Source organism: Nothoprocta perdicaria, unplaced genomic scaffold (assembly GCF_003342845.1).
Source record: "Nothoprocta perdicaria isolate Ctin4 unplaced genomic scaffold, notPer1 scaffold_25, whole genome shotgun sequence".
NCBI lineage: Eukaryota > Metazoa > Chordata > Aves > Tinamiformes > Tinamidae > Nothoprocta > Nothoprocta perdicaria.
In genome coordinates this window covers 3832801-3850674 of record NW_020455477.1, presented here as the reverse complement: position 1 = coordinate 3850674, position 17874 = coordinate 3832801, and the positions used below count along the sequence as shown (strand labels likewise).

General features: G+C 43.5%; 1 protein-coding gene across 2 annotated transcripts in view; it reads left to right on the top strand.

Moving 5' to 3' along the window:
- The window catches only part of SPHKAP (SPHK1 interactor, AKAP domain containing), a 45932-nt gene extending 31351 nt beyond the window's left edge, over nucleotides 1–14581 (top strand). Inside the window, exons 6-11 of one of the 2 annotated variants that reach the window (XM_026040098.1) lie at nucleotides 65–3770; nucleotides 6453–6632; nucleotides 8057–8143; nucleotides 10220–10272; nucleotides 10361–10545; nucleotides 12555–14581. In XM_026040098.1, the coding sequence (XP_025895883.1) occupies nucleotides 65–3770; nucleotides 6453–6632; nucleotides 8057–8143; nucleotides 10220–10272; nucleotides 10361–10545; nucleotides 12555–12698 (4355 nt within the window). In that variant the 3' untranslated portion in view covers nucleotides 12699–14581. Of the gene's footprint in view, nucleotides 1–64; nucleotides 3771–6452; nucleotides 6633–8056; nucleotides 8578–10219; nucleotides 10273–10360; nucleotides 10546–12554 lie in introns of those variants that run through there. The other variant, XM_026040097.1, reaches the window with a different exon arrangement.
- The last annotated feature ends 3293 nt before the right edge of the window (nucleotides 14582–17874 follow it).

Here is a 17874-nt window from a genome sequence, read left to right as displayed (position 1 = left end):
CATTTTCTTCTCAAAATTACAGGATGCTTTGCAAAGACAACTCTCTTCTTTTTTCTTTTAATAGGTCATGAAAAATTAAGTGCTCCTGAACTTTCTTCAGATCTCAAAAAGAATAAAGGAAAGGGACTTGAAAATCTCCACTACAGAAAAGCCAAGTTGCCATCTATTCTTGATGGAAACTGTGTTAATAAAGATAACACAGGTACCAGAGTCTCGGAAGCTGTGAGTGTCGTGGCTGCGGACAGCAACGTACAACTTGAAGATAAGCCAGCCCAGGAAATACTCTGGCAGAAGGAATTAGCTGAAAGAGCTACATCATCCCTCCATACTAATAATTTGACTGACAATTTTGGAAATTCCTGCTCCGCACCTGTGTTTGAAGATGTATCTGTAACTGCAATGGCTAAAGAGGGGCCGGGGCCTCTGCATGACCCTACAGCACAACAGGACGGTAAGACGGATGTGGAAAATTCTGCAGGCATTAGGAAAGCTGATCCTCCCTTGCAAAATGAGCAAGCAATGACAGGTCAGTATGCCACAAATTTAGCAGAATCTGTTCTGCAAGATGCATTTATTAGACTGTCACAGTCTCAACCCACTTTTACTGATGAGGCTGCCGTTAGCATCTCCATAGGAAGCTCCTGTAAAGCAGAAGATACGACTGCTTCCCGATCGTGGAATGAACTTCCCAAGATTGTCATAGTGCAAAGCCCAGATAGCTCTGAGGGTGTCTCTGAATGGCCGGGATCGGCATTCCCAAATCTGTACCACTGGGCTGAATCAGAAAGTTCTGCGGAAGTTTCAGATTCCTGCGAGGAGGAATATGCAGACAGGCACACTCAGAGCGCCTTGGAAGTGGCCCTGGCCTGTGCAGCCACAGTTATTGGAACCATTTCAAGTCCCCAAGCTGCAGAGAAATTCAGAAGAGATCAAGAAGCCACAGACTCCAAAAGCAGAGCAGTTGATAATGAAGTGCTACAGACAGCATCTTCACAGCTCCTTGATGACTGTGCTGGCACAGAATATTCATTCCCATCTGCACTGTGTGGCATGACTCAAGTAGCAAGCGCTGTAGCAGTCTGTGGTCTGGGCGAAACAAAGGAGGATAAGTACCCTGCAGCTTCAAGTGGGCTCCTGTCTGCTGCTCAGACTTCTACAGCTATTACTCTTCATTGTAGCATAGCCATAGGGAGCAGCATGGAGAAGCTGAACGATAGCATTGCAGAGACTCTTCTCAAAGAGGCGTCAATAATTTTAACAAAGCCCAGTACCTACAAAAACGTAGGGCATTTTATGGAGTCTATGAATGGGAGAATCATTGAAACAGCGGCAAGACCACGGATTCCACGCTCTGAGGAGGTAATCAGGGATGAACTAGCACAAAACCTATCCAACATTATTCTACGACATTCTGTTGAAGAGGTTAGGAAGAAGAAACAGCTACACCCCCATTCAGAATACAGCTCAAGTACACAAGACATTTTCATGGAGACTGCAAATGAGTTGCTTTTTAACGTGATATATTTCACTTACAAGAAGATGAATGATATAAGACATGCTGATGAGTGTTCTCCTCTCTTTTCTGAGGGCACAAAAGCTGAGAAAGGAACCATAGCAGAAGGTTGGCCGACGCAGGCCACACCACATGAAACACTGCACGGACCCCCTGATCACTCTGCTAGCGTGCCCCTGCACACCTCATACAGCACTAGTGCTAGCAGTGACCTTGGGAATGTCACAAGCCCTGGGAAAAGTAACGTGGCAGATGTAGGTAGCTGTGAAGGTGTCCCACTGCATTCAGCACCAACAAGTAGAGTGACTGGGCCTAGTGCACTTGTTGCAAAAACATCTCCCAAGAAGAGATATTTGAAGAGAACTGCACGAGAGTGTTACAAATCTCCCAGTCAGAGTAACAGTCAAAAGAAGCAAGACTACACGTCATTTTCAGATGGAGGAGATGCCTTTACAGACAATGAAGGCAAGCACGGTGTCCAAGAACGACTGTCTTCTGATGCCACTGTGAATGCAGAGAACCAGGCCAAGCATAAGTGTGATAATAATGATGTCCCAGTTAGCTTGTCTGTACTAGGAAACCACGTCTTGCTCCCTTCTCAGCCTGTGCTACAGGTAAAACATTCAAGGGACAAATATTGTATAACAGATTTTGCAGAAGAACTGGCAGAAACGGTCGTCTCTATGGCAACAGAAATAGCTGCCATTTGTCTTGAGAACTCCAATGGAAAGCAGCCCTGGTTCTGTGCTTGGAAAAGGGGCAATGAATACCTGGTCACCCAGAGTTTATCATGCCGAACCATAAAGAGGAAAAAGGAAACTCAGACTAACAGCTCTGTGGTCCGGAAGCACAGGGCACCCAGACTTAGCGAGATCAAAAGGAAAACAGATGAGCATCCAGAGCTGAAAGAACGACTGATGAATCGGGTAGTGGACGAGTCTATAAACCTTGAGGACACACCAGATTCTGTCAGCATCTTTGCAAATGAAGTGGCTGCTAAGATTATGAACCTCACTGAGCTCTCTGTGGTTGACAGCATCTGGCAAGGTCCGAACCATGCCCGGAACAGGCTGCACTGTGAAAGGTGGAGCCGAGGCAAGGCATCGAGCTGCGAGAGCATTCCCGAGGAGGACGCCGATTCCAAAGGCTCCCTCCGCACCCTCGGCCTGATGAACGCCTTAGGTCAGCCCGTGAGCCAGACAAGTTCAGTCTCCAAGCAGTCAAGCTGTGAAAGCATTACAGATGAATTCTCAAGATTTATGGTGAACCAGATGGAAAATGAAGGAAGAGGCTTTGATTTGTTACTGGATTATTATGCAGGAAAGAACGCAAACAGCATCCTATCTTCTGCTTTGCAACAGGTAGCCAAGAAGAATGGTCATCTTAATGTAAAACCAAGCTGCCCATCCAAACAGTCCAGCACAGAAAGCATAACAGAAGAGTTTTATAGGTATATGCTAAGAGAAATAGAAAAGGAAAACAAAGATAATGCATCTTCCCCTCGGAGTTCAAAGGAGTGGTGTGAGAGTTTGCTGCCCCCCTCCCTGCGAACACCTTTCTGTTTCAGACAGTCCTCCATGCCTGACGGCAGGTCATCGGGCTCCAGACTAACAGTGAATACCCCCGTTAAAGCCAACTCGCTGGACGGATTTGCCCGTCATCACCAGGATTCCTTAAGCGTGCAGCCCGTGAGCACCGTGGCTTCCTCAGGTCTCTGCAAATCTGACTCCTGCCTGTACCAAAGATGCAAGACTGACCAGATAACAGACATGCTGATTCATGAGACATGGGCCAGCTCTATTGAATCACTAATGCGCAAAAACAAAATTATAGCAGATGAGGCAGAGGCTGCAGAGGCAGATCAGCTTCACAGCGATTCTCCACAGCACGTGGAACGGTATGCAAACAGACTGGCTGCAAATATTGTGGAAAGTGGTAAAAATTTTGTTGTTGTCCAGCAGGATTCTTTCGATTATACAAGCCGAGAACACATGCCAGAAAGCAAGCATGAGATGCGGTCAAAACCCAAAGGGGAGCGAGTAGGTTCAGATGAGAAGAAAGGATTTGAGAATGCTGGATCCCTCCCTGCCAGTCAGCACAGGGAAGTGCCCTTAATTCAGATAGAAACTGATCAACGAGATGAGCCAGAAGAGTCCTTAACTGCATGTGAACCTTCTGAAAAGGAGCATCTAGGCAAAGAAAAGCCTCCAGAAGAATATGCTGGGAAGCAGATGGTTTCCAGTTCCCTACTAAATAGGTAAGCGATCAAAAAAAACCTCAGAATCAGCACATTGTCTTAGTTTGCTTGTTTTAACTTCCCAGTAAATACGACTTGATGCAGGAAGAAGATAAGGAATTAACCGCTTCTCAAGAAATAATCAAGGTTTTATTACAGCTTCCTTATAGCATAAAATCACCAAGTCATGTACTGATTTCAGACTTGCATTGAACATGCCAATACTATGGTTCTGAGATCACAGTCTAATATTGCACAGATGAGTAAATTTTACCTGAAAGATGTTTGTTCTCTTTAGTCAAGATAGGAGAGACTGACAAAGACTGACAAAACTTTCTAGCCTCACATGTCCTGCTTTCCAAACTCTCATAGATGGCACCATGTACATCCACGGCTTTTCAGATTACTAGATGTCTCCAAATCCTACTGAGGAAGCTGTGCATTGGAAAAAATCTCATAAACTCACTTGCAGCCACATTGCCTTGGAAAAATTAGTGCTGGTTCTGCCAGCCGTCATCTATAGGCATTCATGGATGCAACTAGCTACTCTCTTCTCAATTAAAAAAAATGTAAAAAGAAAAATAACCTGTTGTTCCTTCTCCTTTCCTGCCATTTGACCTTTAGTTCTCTACTCTGCTTGTTCATGTATTTATATACCAGCAAAGCAGAAAAGGCTACTTACAGCTTGAAGTTCCACTTCGTGTTTACAGTGTGGAACAACAAATACGTTTTTCTACTAAAGATTTTTTATTAAAAATACTCCTCACCTCCTTCAGTTCAAGACTGCTCTAGTAAAATTTAGATAAAATAAAGAATAAAGTTGAATTTCATGGAGCTTATACCATAGCCTACCCCTCTCTCCTCATAGTTGCTTCTTTTGTTGAATAAGCTGCAGCTGATTTTGGTTCAAGAAAATGAAAGCCCTGCTCTATTACAGTGGATTGCAAATGAACAGCATTGCTATGGATGTTAAGAGCAGTAATCTCCTTCAAGGCATTGCCTATTTTTAACTGTGCTTCTTAATCGTATCTGTTACTCTAATGGTGTCTAAACTGCCGGTCTGTGGGAACATTGCAGCGCCCCATTACCTGGAGAGCTGGCAAGATTGCAGGTGCCGGCGTTAGAAACTGTTCTGGAGCCTCTTTTATTCTGTGCAGTGCTGTGTTTTGGCTCCTGCCACTGCTCTGCTTGAAGTGTGAGAGCATGCACTTCCCTGCGTAGGGCGGTAATTAGGTGGATAATCAGCACAGTGTCTCTTATTTCACGCTGACTATCGCCCCTAACCTTCCTCTTCCTTCACAGGCAACCTGCTTTTAATAAGATACATTTAGAAATCTGCCTATTCATAAGCCTGACTGTTTGAAAATAAAGTTATTTTCTGCACAGCTTATGACCCTTTCAATAACAGCTTCTCCTCTGCCTTTGATGCAGAGTTCCTGAAATGGCTTTTGCAATTTTAAAGTATTGGTAGATGAGAATGGGCAGCCTGAGGCAGGAGTTGCCTTCGCAGTTTGGTTTGGTGCCGCAGGGTGGCTCGGAAGCAGCTCGTCCCCATTTCCAGGGGCCGCTCTCTGCGACTCTGGCGGCAGAGCGCGAGGCAGAGCCGAGGCAGAACCGAGGCAGAGCACAAGGCAGCTACCCCAGAGCTCACAAGGCAGCGGCTGCACCACGGGCCGGCGCCCAGCGGCCTCTCGCTCCCACGGGACGGCCACGTCCCACTCTCTTCTCCTGCCAGTTTGAACCACGGCGAGTACGGGCCGAGCCTGGGATACAATAAACCCCCCAAAACACATGTAACATAAGCACCAGCCCCCACTGCTTTGATCTACTGACCCATTTCTACCACATGAAATTATTTGCTGATGTAGACAGAAGCGGACAGGACTCCAGGCCAAACAGCAGGTGGGCACACGCTCATTAACAAAAACCAAAGCTGCACAGGCCTGGGGAGAGGGTCTGCACAGAGAAAAGAGGTGTTTTGTGTGTGTGAGCAGGGCTGCAGGGCCCGAGCAGTCCCCGCTGCGCAGAACTCTGCAAGTGCTCAGGATTATTGCTGGCCTTACAAGAGCTGGGCAAGGGGTAATGAATGTTTCAGACATTATCCTTTATTAGCCCCCCTTACTTAGAAAATGGAGAAAGTGTTCATGTACATGCAAATATTAGGTATATTATAGCACACCTAATTAATGATCACATTAGGAACATGCCTAATTCTAATGAGTGGTCAAATAGAAATAAAAGGTGCCCAAAAGCGAGGAGGGGCCTTGGCAGGCAGCAGGTTACGCAGCCGAAGCCGAACCAAAGCCAAGCACAGCTACAAGAAGTGCTCTGGGCGGCACCAGGGGACACCAGCCATTGCAACCCTGGAGCAAACTCAGTGTCCTCAAGGATCAGGCCCTATGAGCAGTGCGTTTTGCACATACAAAATCGCCTTGTACAAGTTAAACCTGTTCTATGTATATTTCATTGGAAGCCTAATTTTGTTTTGGCTTTACAGCAACCATAAACCAGCTCTTTTTAAAAGGTATCCCAGACCATAAATTCAGCTGGACTTTGTGTAGGAATTATCCAGTCTCTCACAACTGTCTTAATTCTGTAGCATCCTTGACCATAATGAGCAGCGTTTCCTGAATTAGTGGTACTAGTTATTTGTCTATGTATTTTATTTATTCTACCACTGTGCCTTCCTTATCCCCCCACCAGCAGCAGTCCCCAGAGCAGACCAGAGGCTGAGCTCACAGCAGAGACAAAACCAGCAGAAGAACTTCCAAACCAGCAGAGCAGCAGTGAGGAGAGCACAGGCAGCTGGTCCCAGCTAGCCAACGACGAGGACAACCCTGACGACACCAGCAGCTACCTGCAGCTCAGCGAGAGGTCCCTGAGGTACCCACGTTCTCTCTGCGCTCAATACATGATACTAATCAGTCAGTCTGAAATTCACTTTATTTGTTACCACTTGCATGACACTTACTGTGGCATTTCCTTGAATGAGACTCTAGTCAGCCTCTGCAGTTAAAGATGCCATCTGAGTCCTTAGAGCTTATATAAAGTCATGTTAGTTTGACCTCAGCCCTCTCTCAACTTCACATTGAGCCAGATTTTTTTTTATGTGCCCTTATAATATTTTTTTAAAATGTAGCCAATTAATTATGTCACTCTCTTGGCTATTCTGAAGACAAAGAGGGAAGAAGTGAGTTAATGAAGGAGAGAAAGGAAAGAGGCTCTGCATATCAGAGACCTCTGGCTATTTTTAAAAATGGTGAAATAAACTTGTCTGCCCCTGTGGGTAAATGGTCATCCCTTTCTGTGGCGCATCAGTCTGTGCCTTTTGGCTGTGCATTGAAACAGAAGTTGATAGAGCAAGTCTGAGTGCATCGCCTGCTGATGCTGCCTCAGAAAAGCCCAATGAAGAAACTGTCTAGTCAATGCCTCTGATGTCAGGAAAAAATACTATTAATTGCTTTTTTTAGTAAAAAATAAATGGTTTGAATTTAATTACCGCAAAGAATTTGTTAGTGTTAATCGACTTGTAGCTAGGAAATTCACAACCTGTTTATCAGACTGTTATGAAATCCACATAAACATTCACCAGCTAGTTTAGAGCGCTGTTACACAGTGAGCTACTACTGCTCTTCCCAAATATTATTAGATGCAACACTTCATTTTTATGACGTATCCAGAAAGAATACTTCTGCAGAATACTAATCCCTATGAGTCATCACAAAAAAAAAAGAAAAAAAGGAAGTCTCAGTGTTTCAGAGTAGCAGAAAGGTCAGGGACTACCCCATACCCCCAGGTTCCATCAGCTCTCAGATGGTATTTGGGGTATGATGCCATCTGGTGAAACTCTTCCTGCTTACGGGCACGAGTAACCCCACAGGTAAGGACATGACGGGCAATCCAATGCCTTGCTGTGATTTACCACGTTCAGAGGTATCTGAATCTCTGCAGGTTTTTTCAGGACATCTCTATGCCTGACAGTTTGTCTTTCCAAGGACTCACGCAGATTATTTCTCTGCTGGAGGCCATATGTTCACTGAATAAACTGTTCACTAAAAGATAGTCCAACGTTTATTTTCAGTTCACAGCCTCACTTGATACATGATCCATCTACAGTTATTTTAAGAAAAGCCTAATTATTTTGCACAGATTAGTTGGTTGCCACTTGTTGAGCACAGTTGCTTCTGTGGGACTCTGCAGCCTTGGGGGGCACCCCCATCATCTTGCTTTGTGCATAGATAAGAAAATATGTACGGAGACATGTTGGGTGCAGCTTGGCACTAATATTTAAACTTTTGCTTTGTCAGCAATGGCAACAGCAGTACAACTAGCAGTCTTGGCATTATGGACCTGGAAATTTATCAGGAGAACGTGCCACCTTCTCCTGTGATTAAGTAAGTAGTCGCTGAAGTGAGATTTGATGTTTAATCTAATTTTAACTGCCAACCATTTATGCCATCTAAAATGTGCCAAGCCCTGCTTTGCACCTGCTGCTTAGCCTGCCATCACTTTCAGAAAAATAAATCCACATGCCGGCGTCTCTGTGCAGAATGACAGCACTGCAGAGTGCAGGACTATGGGGAGGCCCACCCAGGTGGACCTCTCAAGAGAATATGGATCCAGCAACTGCCTTGTCTAAAAGACAGTTTATTGAGCTATCCATTTGTCACTTTGCGAGTTTTTGTTTTTTGTCTAAACGATTTAAACCATTTCAAATGTCACCAAAACTGTACTAATACCAAGTAAGAGCAAGCAAAGAAAGATCAATTAGTTTAAGCTAAAAGGAGAAGAAAAATGATAACATTTTTTTCAAGAGGGATAATTCAGCCCAAGGTGCTCCTTATCTGCCTTTTCTGGGCAGGCTTCTACCAAGCCTGCTCAATAGCAATAAAACTATCAAGAGAGGTGCAAGGACCTGCCTCAGGATTCTGGTACCCTGCAACACGGTAGATACAACCTGCCCGCTGCCACGCGGCGCTGCACCCGCGGCACTGCACCCGCGGCGCTCGGGGCACGGCCGCGGCGGTGTGCACCGAACCTCACGCATAGGGGCAGAGCCTTGGGAAGGCAGTGACTGCAGAAAACCTGCACACCGGACTGCACTAACAACAAGCCACCCTGCTTTCCAAAAGCTCCTGTTTATAAGCAATGTGGCCATCTATATTTCTCTAGAGGGACATGCATTCTTCCAGCTGTTCATTAGGGCCCTACACTTGCTAAAACATCCTGGTCTTCGCAGTAGGCTGTGCTAGCTCCTACGTGCATTCCTGAAGATGACCACTGCTCCTGAGATTTCCAAAGACGAAAGGGCTGAGGTGTTGATTCCTAGTGCACAACCAACGGACACCCTGTGGTGACAGCTAAGGGCCTGGAATTGCTGAAAGGACAGATGTTGTGGAAGGCAAGAACACCTCTAAGTGCTGCTTGTGCCTTCACAAATCAAAGTCAAGGGAGAGAATACTTAGGCAGTGCAAACAGGAAAATCGGATGCATAGGATGTTTTTAAGCACCCAGGGTTCTAAGTCATGACACGCCACGCACGGCATGCTGCGTTTCCTTCTTTCCTCTCACATCTGGCAGCAGCCCCTATGGAAATATTTATAGGCTTGGTCCTTCCAAATCTTGGGAGACATTCTGAAATCCTGTGGAAGAGTGTGGTAAGAACAGCGCCCTACCATATTAAAAATATAATATGGCGCTTGTAGTCGTCCCCTTGATTGAGGGCAGAATGGGACAGTCTGCAAGTGTGTATTTGCAGGAGCAGTGAAACAAGCGTCATCATTTGTGTCCTCACCACCACTTTGCAGTCTTCTGCTACATGTGCATGAGTGGGGTTATAGTCTTCAGAAAGGGAAGATAAAGCAGTGATTTTATATCTGGAGTTTGTTTAGAGTTCAGCAGGAGGAAGGGTAGTACATAGGATCTGCTGAAATTTTTGCAAGGTATAAACAGAATGTATTTTTCCAAACAGCTAGTATATTTAAAATCAGCAGTAGTCGAAATCATTGCTATCTATGATTGTGTTTAACCATGAGAGATAGAATTAGAAAGCAAGACTGAAAAAGATGAAGCCAGGGACCATAACATTGCAAAATGTACACCTTGAAAGTTCAGTACTTCCCCCTGCCTTATGATAAGACACAGCAAGACACACAATGTTGTTTGTTCTCTCATTATTAGGATCTGCCTATCTATACAGCATATATAAAGTGTAATGCACAGTAAATACAGTACAAGCAGTTTATCCTTTAGTGGGAGCACCACTGCGCAATTCCCAAGGCTTTTCCTGATTTGCAGGTGAAATTATTGTAGTATATTCAGCATTTTACTGTTTCATCCTATGTAATGTCTTCCTTGCAGTTTTCTAGGTGAAAAGTCTTACATTGAGGGAGAAGTTCATCCATCACGAAGCAATGTTGTAGACTGTTCCTAAGTATCACTAATAAGCTTTGTTGTTGTTTGTTTCTAAGTGAATTAGTAGAAGAAAAGGTTTTCCTTAAAGACCAGACAGAAAATATAGAAGGTAAGTTGAACCATATCACTTATAGAGCAGAATTTGAAGCCCAAACAAGTAATTCCACAGTAACTACACCGTGACTTCCTTGCCCCAGAAAGCACCTCTGTGCTCTCGGTGGGAACAGCCAATTGCCAGAAGGAGCTGCTGGTCATCAACTTCGACCTGGAGCCGGCACGGCCCGACGCAGAGCTGCGAGCCACGCTGCAGTGGATAGCTGCCTCGGAGCTTGGGATTCCCACCATCTATTTCAAGAAATCTCAGGAGAACAGAATTGAAAAGGTAGTATCGACAGGGTTGCACACACTATTCTATCACTTAAATCATAGTAGTAGTTGTGATTGTATTCAAGTTACTGAGTTTTCAAAATAGACACAAAAACAGCGATCTGTATTACAGGGAGATGGTGATGCAACTGTTAATTTGAGAGGGAGAGGAGAGGATTAAATACCTCAGAATTTAAAGCACATGAAAGATTTTTAATAACATAGCTGAAAAAAGGTATCGCCACTTAAAAGTTTCTCCAAAATCGCTCTTAAACACTCAGATGTTTGCGTGTCTCCCACTTCCTCCTGTATCCATCTTCCACTTCCTCCTGTATCCGCCTCCCGCGGCCGCCGCACCGGCTGCGGAGTCGCTTTACGCTGGCAGGAGGAGTTTGCTGCTCAGCCACTGCCCCAGAGGCAGCTTTGGCACAAGCACTGCCCAGCGTGTGTTTCTGGTGAGCCATCTTTGCAATGAGGCACCTCCTACTTGGAAAATGAGAATTGTTAACCAAAATATTTTGCTTCATGCCATGGAAAATATGCCAAGCACCTACATAGGAACAAGAGCAGCAGTGCCTTGTTCCAGTGCCGCGGGTCCCAGGCAGACGTCATTTGCCATCTGACAGTTCTGAAAGCAGCAGCCATTTCCAGAGGAAGAGACAGAGAAGCCAAACAGAGAAACCTTCCCGAGTATTAGTCCAAGCCAGAGCAGCAAGAGCATCACTGAAGTCCAAAATGGCCCCAAGAAAAACAGACACTTTCTATTCCAGCATGACTAGTTAGTGCTCAGCTGTAGGCACCATCAAATGCCACCTGCAACGTTTCCAGCATGACCAAGGCTGCCTTTTTTGCACAGTCAGCAAGACTGACTTAGGCCTTAAGGCTTCCAGAACGTGCCATGGTATTCCAGTAGATTAATGGAAAAAGTATTATAAATCAGTATTTTGGTCTTTTAAAATAACGTCTATGGGAAGATCATTTTGAGCAGCAGAGATATTGTTTGATTTTTCTTGAGTACATGCATTTGGGAATCATAAACATAATTTAAAATGCATTCAGCAGCAACAGTCCAAATTGCATCTAATTAAAGAAACAGCTGTCAGCTTTACCCATGTGCTTTGGCAAACAGTTAATTCAATTGCAAAAATACACTGGAGAATAACGAAGCACATCCTGCCTACAACAGTGCTCTTGGAAATCGCGTGCCTATTAAATATCATTAAAATACATATTAAAAGTTTAGGCTTCAGTATGTAAATAGCAAACAGCTACACTAACTAGAGAGACACAATATTTTCTTGTATGGTTTAAAGCTAGAAATGTGGAAGCAGCAACCTAATTAGATATTGATTGTGAAATTCAAGGAAATGAAAAGCTTTGATTTTCATTGCTAAACTTCAGAAAAAGATGGACCAGATGCATGACACTGTGAAGCCCACTATTAAGTTCAAAGTGGACAAAATTCAGTATTTTTGCCAGCTGCTTTAGAACATGTATTTAACCCTTTGTTATATGGAGGTAGAATTAAAATAGCAAATACAGATCCTTTCTGTGATTCAGCTAAAATTGCATGTTCATATTCAACATATTCACGTGCAGGAAGTTTAGCCAGAATACTGCTAAGTATTGTGAGAATATTTAATTAATTCTGTGGGATGTGGAAATACAGGGACTTAATATAATAGAAACGTAACTGAAAGTAACAGAGAAGGAATGCTTTTCTTTAAAATAAATAGTTGCTCTATTATTTTGACGATGAGTTGAAGATAATGTGGAAATTTATAATTTTGCTTTTATTTGTCATAATTTCATTGCAATAAGTAAGAATTGATGAGAGCAGCTGATTTAAAAAATGTCATGAGATTAGTCTTGAGAGAGCCTATGGAAATCCCTCTGTTCCCCTGTTGTGATGGGCATCCCCTGCATGATGATACAGTGCACTTAAAAAGGAGAGTCTTAGAGCAGTTTGCTCTAAACTAAACAGACCATTGACCAAAACCTAAGCATGTTGTTCTCTGTCCTTAGTTCTTAGATGTTGTGCAACTTGTTCAACGGAAGTCCTGGAAAGTGGGGGATATTTTCCATGCCGTGGTGCAGTACTGCAAGCTCAGCGAGGAAGGCGGCGAGATGACACCGAGCCTGTTCGACTGGCTCCTCGAATTGGGCTAAAGTCACTTGTTCTGCAGTTTTGTTTTGATACTGTTTAAATAAGCAGTAGTTTGTGTAATGCTCTGATTTCCAAATATCACTGAGTAAAATGAGCAAAGATATACAAACTCTACAGAAACAGCACGCATCTGTTCCACAACTATACACTGAGCAAAGGGAAATCAAGGTGTGTCGTATCTTTTGTATCATGAGGGACTCTTCTCTTGACATACTGTGCTATAGGATGTACTGTAACTGGGAGGGGATGAATTTTAGCCTTTTGGATTATGAACTATACAGTAAAGGCTTAAATTAATATCTAATATGATTGGATTAAATCAACCAACTAAAACTTAATAATGTGCTAAAACACAGGTTTAAAAAACCGTCTTTGTATTAACTATGTATCTAGCAGCCTAACTATCAGAATATGTACGTGTTACAGGATGCTGAGGAAGGTTTAGGTCCCCTAGATCAATAATACAAAAATACTTTTTTTTTTTTTTTTTTTGATCCCCACAGCCTGATAAGGGGTAAAAAGCTTTGAACTCTTAACATGTTTGCAGTTAGGCAATATAATGTGATATAAAATGTGAAAAACATGTTTTTTTTCCATGTGATTCTCTGCCGTAGCTCTTCCCCATTCCTCACTCTTTGTCAAGAAAGTAAAATCCAGATTCTCAAGCATTACCCTTCAGAAATCTGAATTCCTTTTCGCTTGGAGGCAGTGCACTTTAGGATAACTGGGAGATCCCAGCAAAGCTCTGGGGTTCGGATCCCTGCTCCCCATGGACCTGCCCCGCAGCCCTGGGCAAGTCCCTTCACCTCTGTGCCTCAGTGTCCCTGTCTGCTAAGAGGGAGTAACGATGGTACATTTGTTATATAAAGTGCTTTTATGTAAAGCACTGTGTGTTAGTTAAAAGCACTGGAAAAATAAATACTATTTTAATTTCCGCTTAATAGATTGTTAACAAGAGAAGGTAAATATTCGAAGAGAGAATTGTGTTCACATAAATAAAACCTTAGCAATGCTAGTTTTTATAACTTACAAGAAAACAAAATGATTGTTAACATCTTTCAGCAAACATAATGGCTCATTTTGGATATAAATGTTTGGGTTATATATGATAGTTCATGTTACTGTAACATTTGTATAACTGTTTGATAAGATATAACTATGGTACCTTCTTGTTGAGATGATGTTTCATGCACTTAAGGATATTTTCTTTTGATTCTGCCAAAGAGATTGGTTTTGAATTTAAAGATAAATATAACTTATCACATCAAAGCTCTTCTGTGATCTGTTTCTTTGAAAATATATTTATCTCTGTACACCCATCTAATAGAAAATCTGCCTGCCTTTCCCAGTAAAATATTTAAGAGATGTTTTATTTTCCATATAACAGTATATGCTTCTGTAATATTTCTTGAAAAAAATTATCCTTTTGCACTAAGTATTTTTGGAGATTTTGAAGTAGTTTTAAATAATTTATGAAAAAGAGCCATATTCTCAATTTTATCATCAAACCCCTTCCTAAACTTGCATGGTTTCCTCACACTCATTTGTTAAGAAATGCAAATCAGCAGTGAATCAAGAACCGAACGCAGGAGATGAAGTAACGTGGCTAACCCTGCACCTGCTCTGCAGTATGAACGAGGCAGCGAAGGTCACTTCACTGTCAAGATAGAAGTCACCTCTTTGTGCCCACTAAATCGGTCCTGTCATCACTGGGCCTGCGCCTCGAGCTGCCCAGCACCCGGAGCTCCCACCAACCCCAGCGGGAGCTCCGAGCACCCAGCGCTTCCGAGGCGGAAACGGAATAAAAAGCACCAAGGACTATGGACTGAAAGTGCTTTGTTTGAGTTAGTGGATCGGAAAGTGTATTTATTTTCAAACCAAATCTAGTTAGCCGTCGGTATACAAATTTTTGCTGTGATAGAATAAATGTTTCCTTATCCTACAAAGCACAAATATCATGACTGAGTTGTAACAGTGTGATGCAGTTCCTCTGTACAGTAGTTCTTAATGTTGCAATTTATTCGGAAATAAATTTACGTTATAATGTGTGTCCTCTCAATCTTTCTGAAAAGGTTCGTGAACAGGATTCATTTATTTGACCAATGCAGTAGTCCCTGTCAGAGCCACTGCTTCCCAAAAAGAGCGCTGTGACGGGGCCCTCCCTGCTCCCTCGGGCAGGGCTCTGCTCCAGCTCTGTGGACAGGAGGCTCATCACAACCTTCCAAATAGCACAGCGAGGTAAAGAGAAACTGCACATCCGTGGCCCCTCAGAGGTAGCCCTGGGATAACTGCAGAGCGCCAGATCCCTAGCAGTGCGTAGCCCAGCACCTCGCTATCTGCAAAGCGTTGCGGGTGGCCACGAGCATCACACAGCTATTTATTGCCTGTGATTGTCCTATTAAATTCTGCAGGTAGCTTTTCTGGACAGGCTGATTTCACTGTTTCCAGGCAGAGGAACAAGAGCCCAAATCCCAGTTCCCAACGTCAGCAGAGCCATCAACATGGACAGCCCGCCTGAGCTGCTTCATAAATAACACTTCCTTCCGAGAAGGGAAGCCCATCTGCACAAGCCAGTATGAGAAGTTTAATTCCAGCCTAACCCATTCCTTTCCTAAGGTAACTGTGAGCAAACTCATAACACCTACCACTAGCTTTAATTTTTCAAGGCTGCTCTGAAGCCATTGCCACCCCGCTAGGAACTGGCCCTCAGGAAATAGCTCGGAGCAGAAAAACATTCAGCAGGACAGACAGTTAAACTAAGCAGTGGCACTAGCAAACTAATTTAAATGATTTGTAGCAAAATAGGTTTATCTGGGCTGTGCCCTCCTCCCAATTTCTGCTGAAAATGAGACACTAAAATGCAGCAAATTGGAAACTATAACTGTGCAAGATATATTTCATATTCCTTCACTATGCTTTTCAGAACCAAAAATGAGGCTCTCACTAAATGCCACTTTTTAAATATTAATGGGTGTGAATATTATTATTCTCAGGAAAGAGATAAATAATAATAAATTCAGGAAAGAATTTAAATTTTAAGAGATACCAAAAGCTTATGGCAAGACTCCAAGTTCACACCGCACACTTTCACAGAAAGCCTTGCCCTTGGCTTGTAAAACATATGTTCCACCCTAGGGAAACTATGTGACACAATAAGCTGAGGGCTTCTTTCCCAGAAAAAATAAAAGACCGGCACACTCGCAGAGGTGACTGATGGAAGGATTCACTGCACTACGAGACACAGGGAAGCAGATCAGATTTGCACAGTGCAGTCCCTACCAAGGCTCACATCAGGAGTCTCCTGAGGTGACAAGGCCGCTCCGTGACTGTCCGGTGAGCGGATCAAGTCCCGGCACCTCAGGGCCGCGTTGAGAGCCCCATCCTACTCCAGCTGCCCAGCCACTGCTCTGCTCGCTGCAGAGTGCCAACAGCTCGGGACACAGAGGTTTGGGAAGACTAAACTGGCCCCAGACAACAGAGTTTCAGCACACAGGGATAATTTTGCCCTTGGGAGTCTAATGGGAATTGATACCACAAGGGTAAACAAAGGTGCAGAGCCTCTAGCATCAAAGCATTTGCACAATGGCACCTAGAGCAAGGCTTAATTGTTTGAGAACCACCAAGTCCGTGTGCTTTTCAGCAGCACCAAACACACACCAAACACACTGAAAAGCCCATCTATGCACATTCACTCAGGCAGTCCCAGGAAAGCCCGAGGTAGGACACAGGTAGACTGACTCTCAGGCTGGTGCTTAGCCTGAGACCTACCTTAGCTCACTTGCCAATTGCCATAAAAATAGGGCAAGAAGAGCTGGAGCAAAAAAAAGCTTGATCCACTTCCCCACCAGCATAATGTAAGAGAAAAATCACAAGGACAAAGACAAAAGTTCTCAACCAGAAAGATTAGGTAAAAATCTACCTCTTATTTGCAATCCAGAGAGTTTTTTACTTCATAATAGATGGTCAAATTTTAGTTTTGAAGAATTTAATAGTATTTACGTACATTTCATTATACTTGTTTTCCTCCATTTTGCTAAACAGAAATGATGCCTCTCTCATCTCTATGTTTAGGTGCAAATTTACCTAGGGGCCCTGGGCAGGTCTAGAACGACACAGAACTGCGTTGCTCTTCCTGCTGCACTGCATGCAGGGTTACCAAGATGCTCTGGTGAAATAAGAAGTTGTTTTACAAGAGAGAAGGAAACACTACACACATTATAACACTAACATCCACACTGCCAAGTTCTCCTACAAGATGGCTCTACTTCAAACAACCAGGACATTTCTCAAGTGACAAGAAGCAATTTTGTTCCTGCCTGTATGCACAACACGAGCCATCAGACTCAGAATGTCCCAGCACCGGTAACTTCATGTTAAATTGAACACTGAGAAATACGTAACAACTCAGAAATAGGCGATCCAAATACCTTCAAACTTCTGCCACCCACTTCCTTCTCTCTCTCAGCCTCCATGTCAACCACTGCCCATCTCCCTCAGCCCTGGGCTCCTTACCGCTCCCCTCACTGACAGGACCAAGCACTTGGGCTCTTTTTGCTTCCCTTTTCTTCTTTGCTTCCCTCTGCAAAGAGCAGCCACAGCTCCAGACACTCATCTGGCAGGCAGCAAGAGCTCTGTGCAGGTGAAGCCTGTTGACAGTTACTGCAGAGAGATAAGCCTGGGTGGGAGGTCATCTTATGATGGTAAATTACTTGCCTAGGTTCCCTGCTATTCCTCAGTTCACCTTATGATCCTTGTTTCCAAATCTTTGGCTTGTGCTGGTTCTTCATAATCTTTGGGCCAAGATTCAAAGTTGGTGTCACCACTTAATTTGTTTTTAACCTCAAGCAGAAATGGAGGAATTTGGAATGAAAGGAAAGAAATGAAATTAATGAAGGCTGTGGACAAGTGTGAAAGGGGAGGGAGTGGGAGTTTGAGTACTGCATGTGGTAGCTAGTAGCAGTGCAGTTCACAGAGGGTTGCTAATGTTCCCCCAAAACATCAAGTGGGACATTGTATAACAAGTAACATTACATTTTAACACAATCCTTTATTATGCAACAAAAAATAATACAAAAGCACTCAGAGCACATGCATAACACTACTCCTTTCACACTTGATAATCCTATTTTTTTTTATTGAAAGCATTACACATAAAACAAGTGGGCTCCACAAACCTAC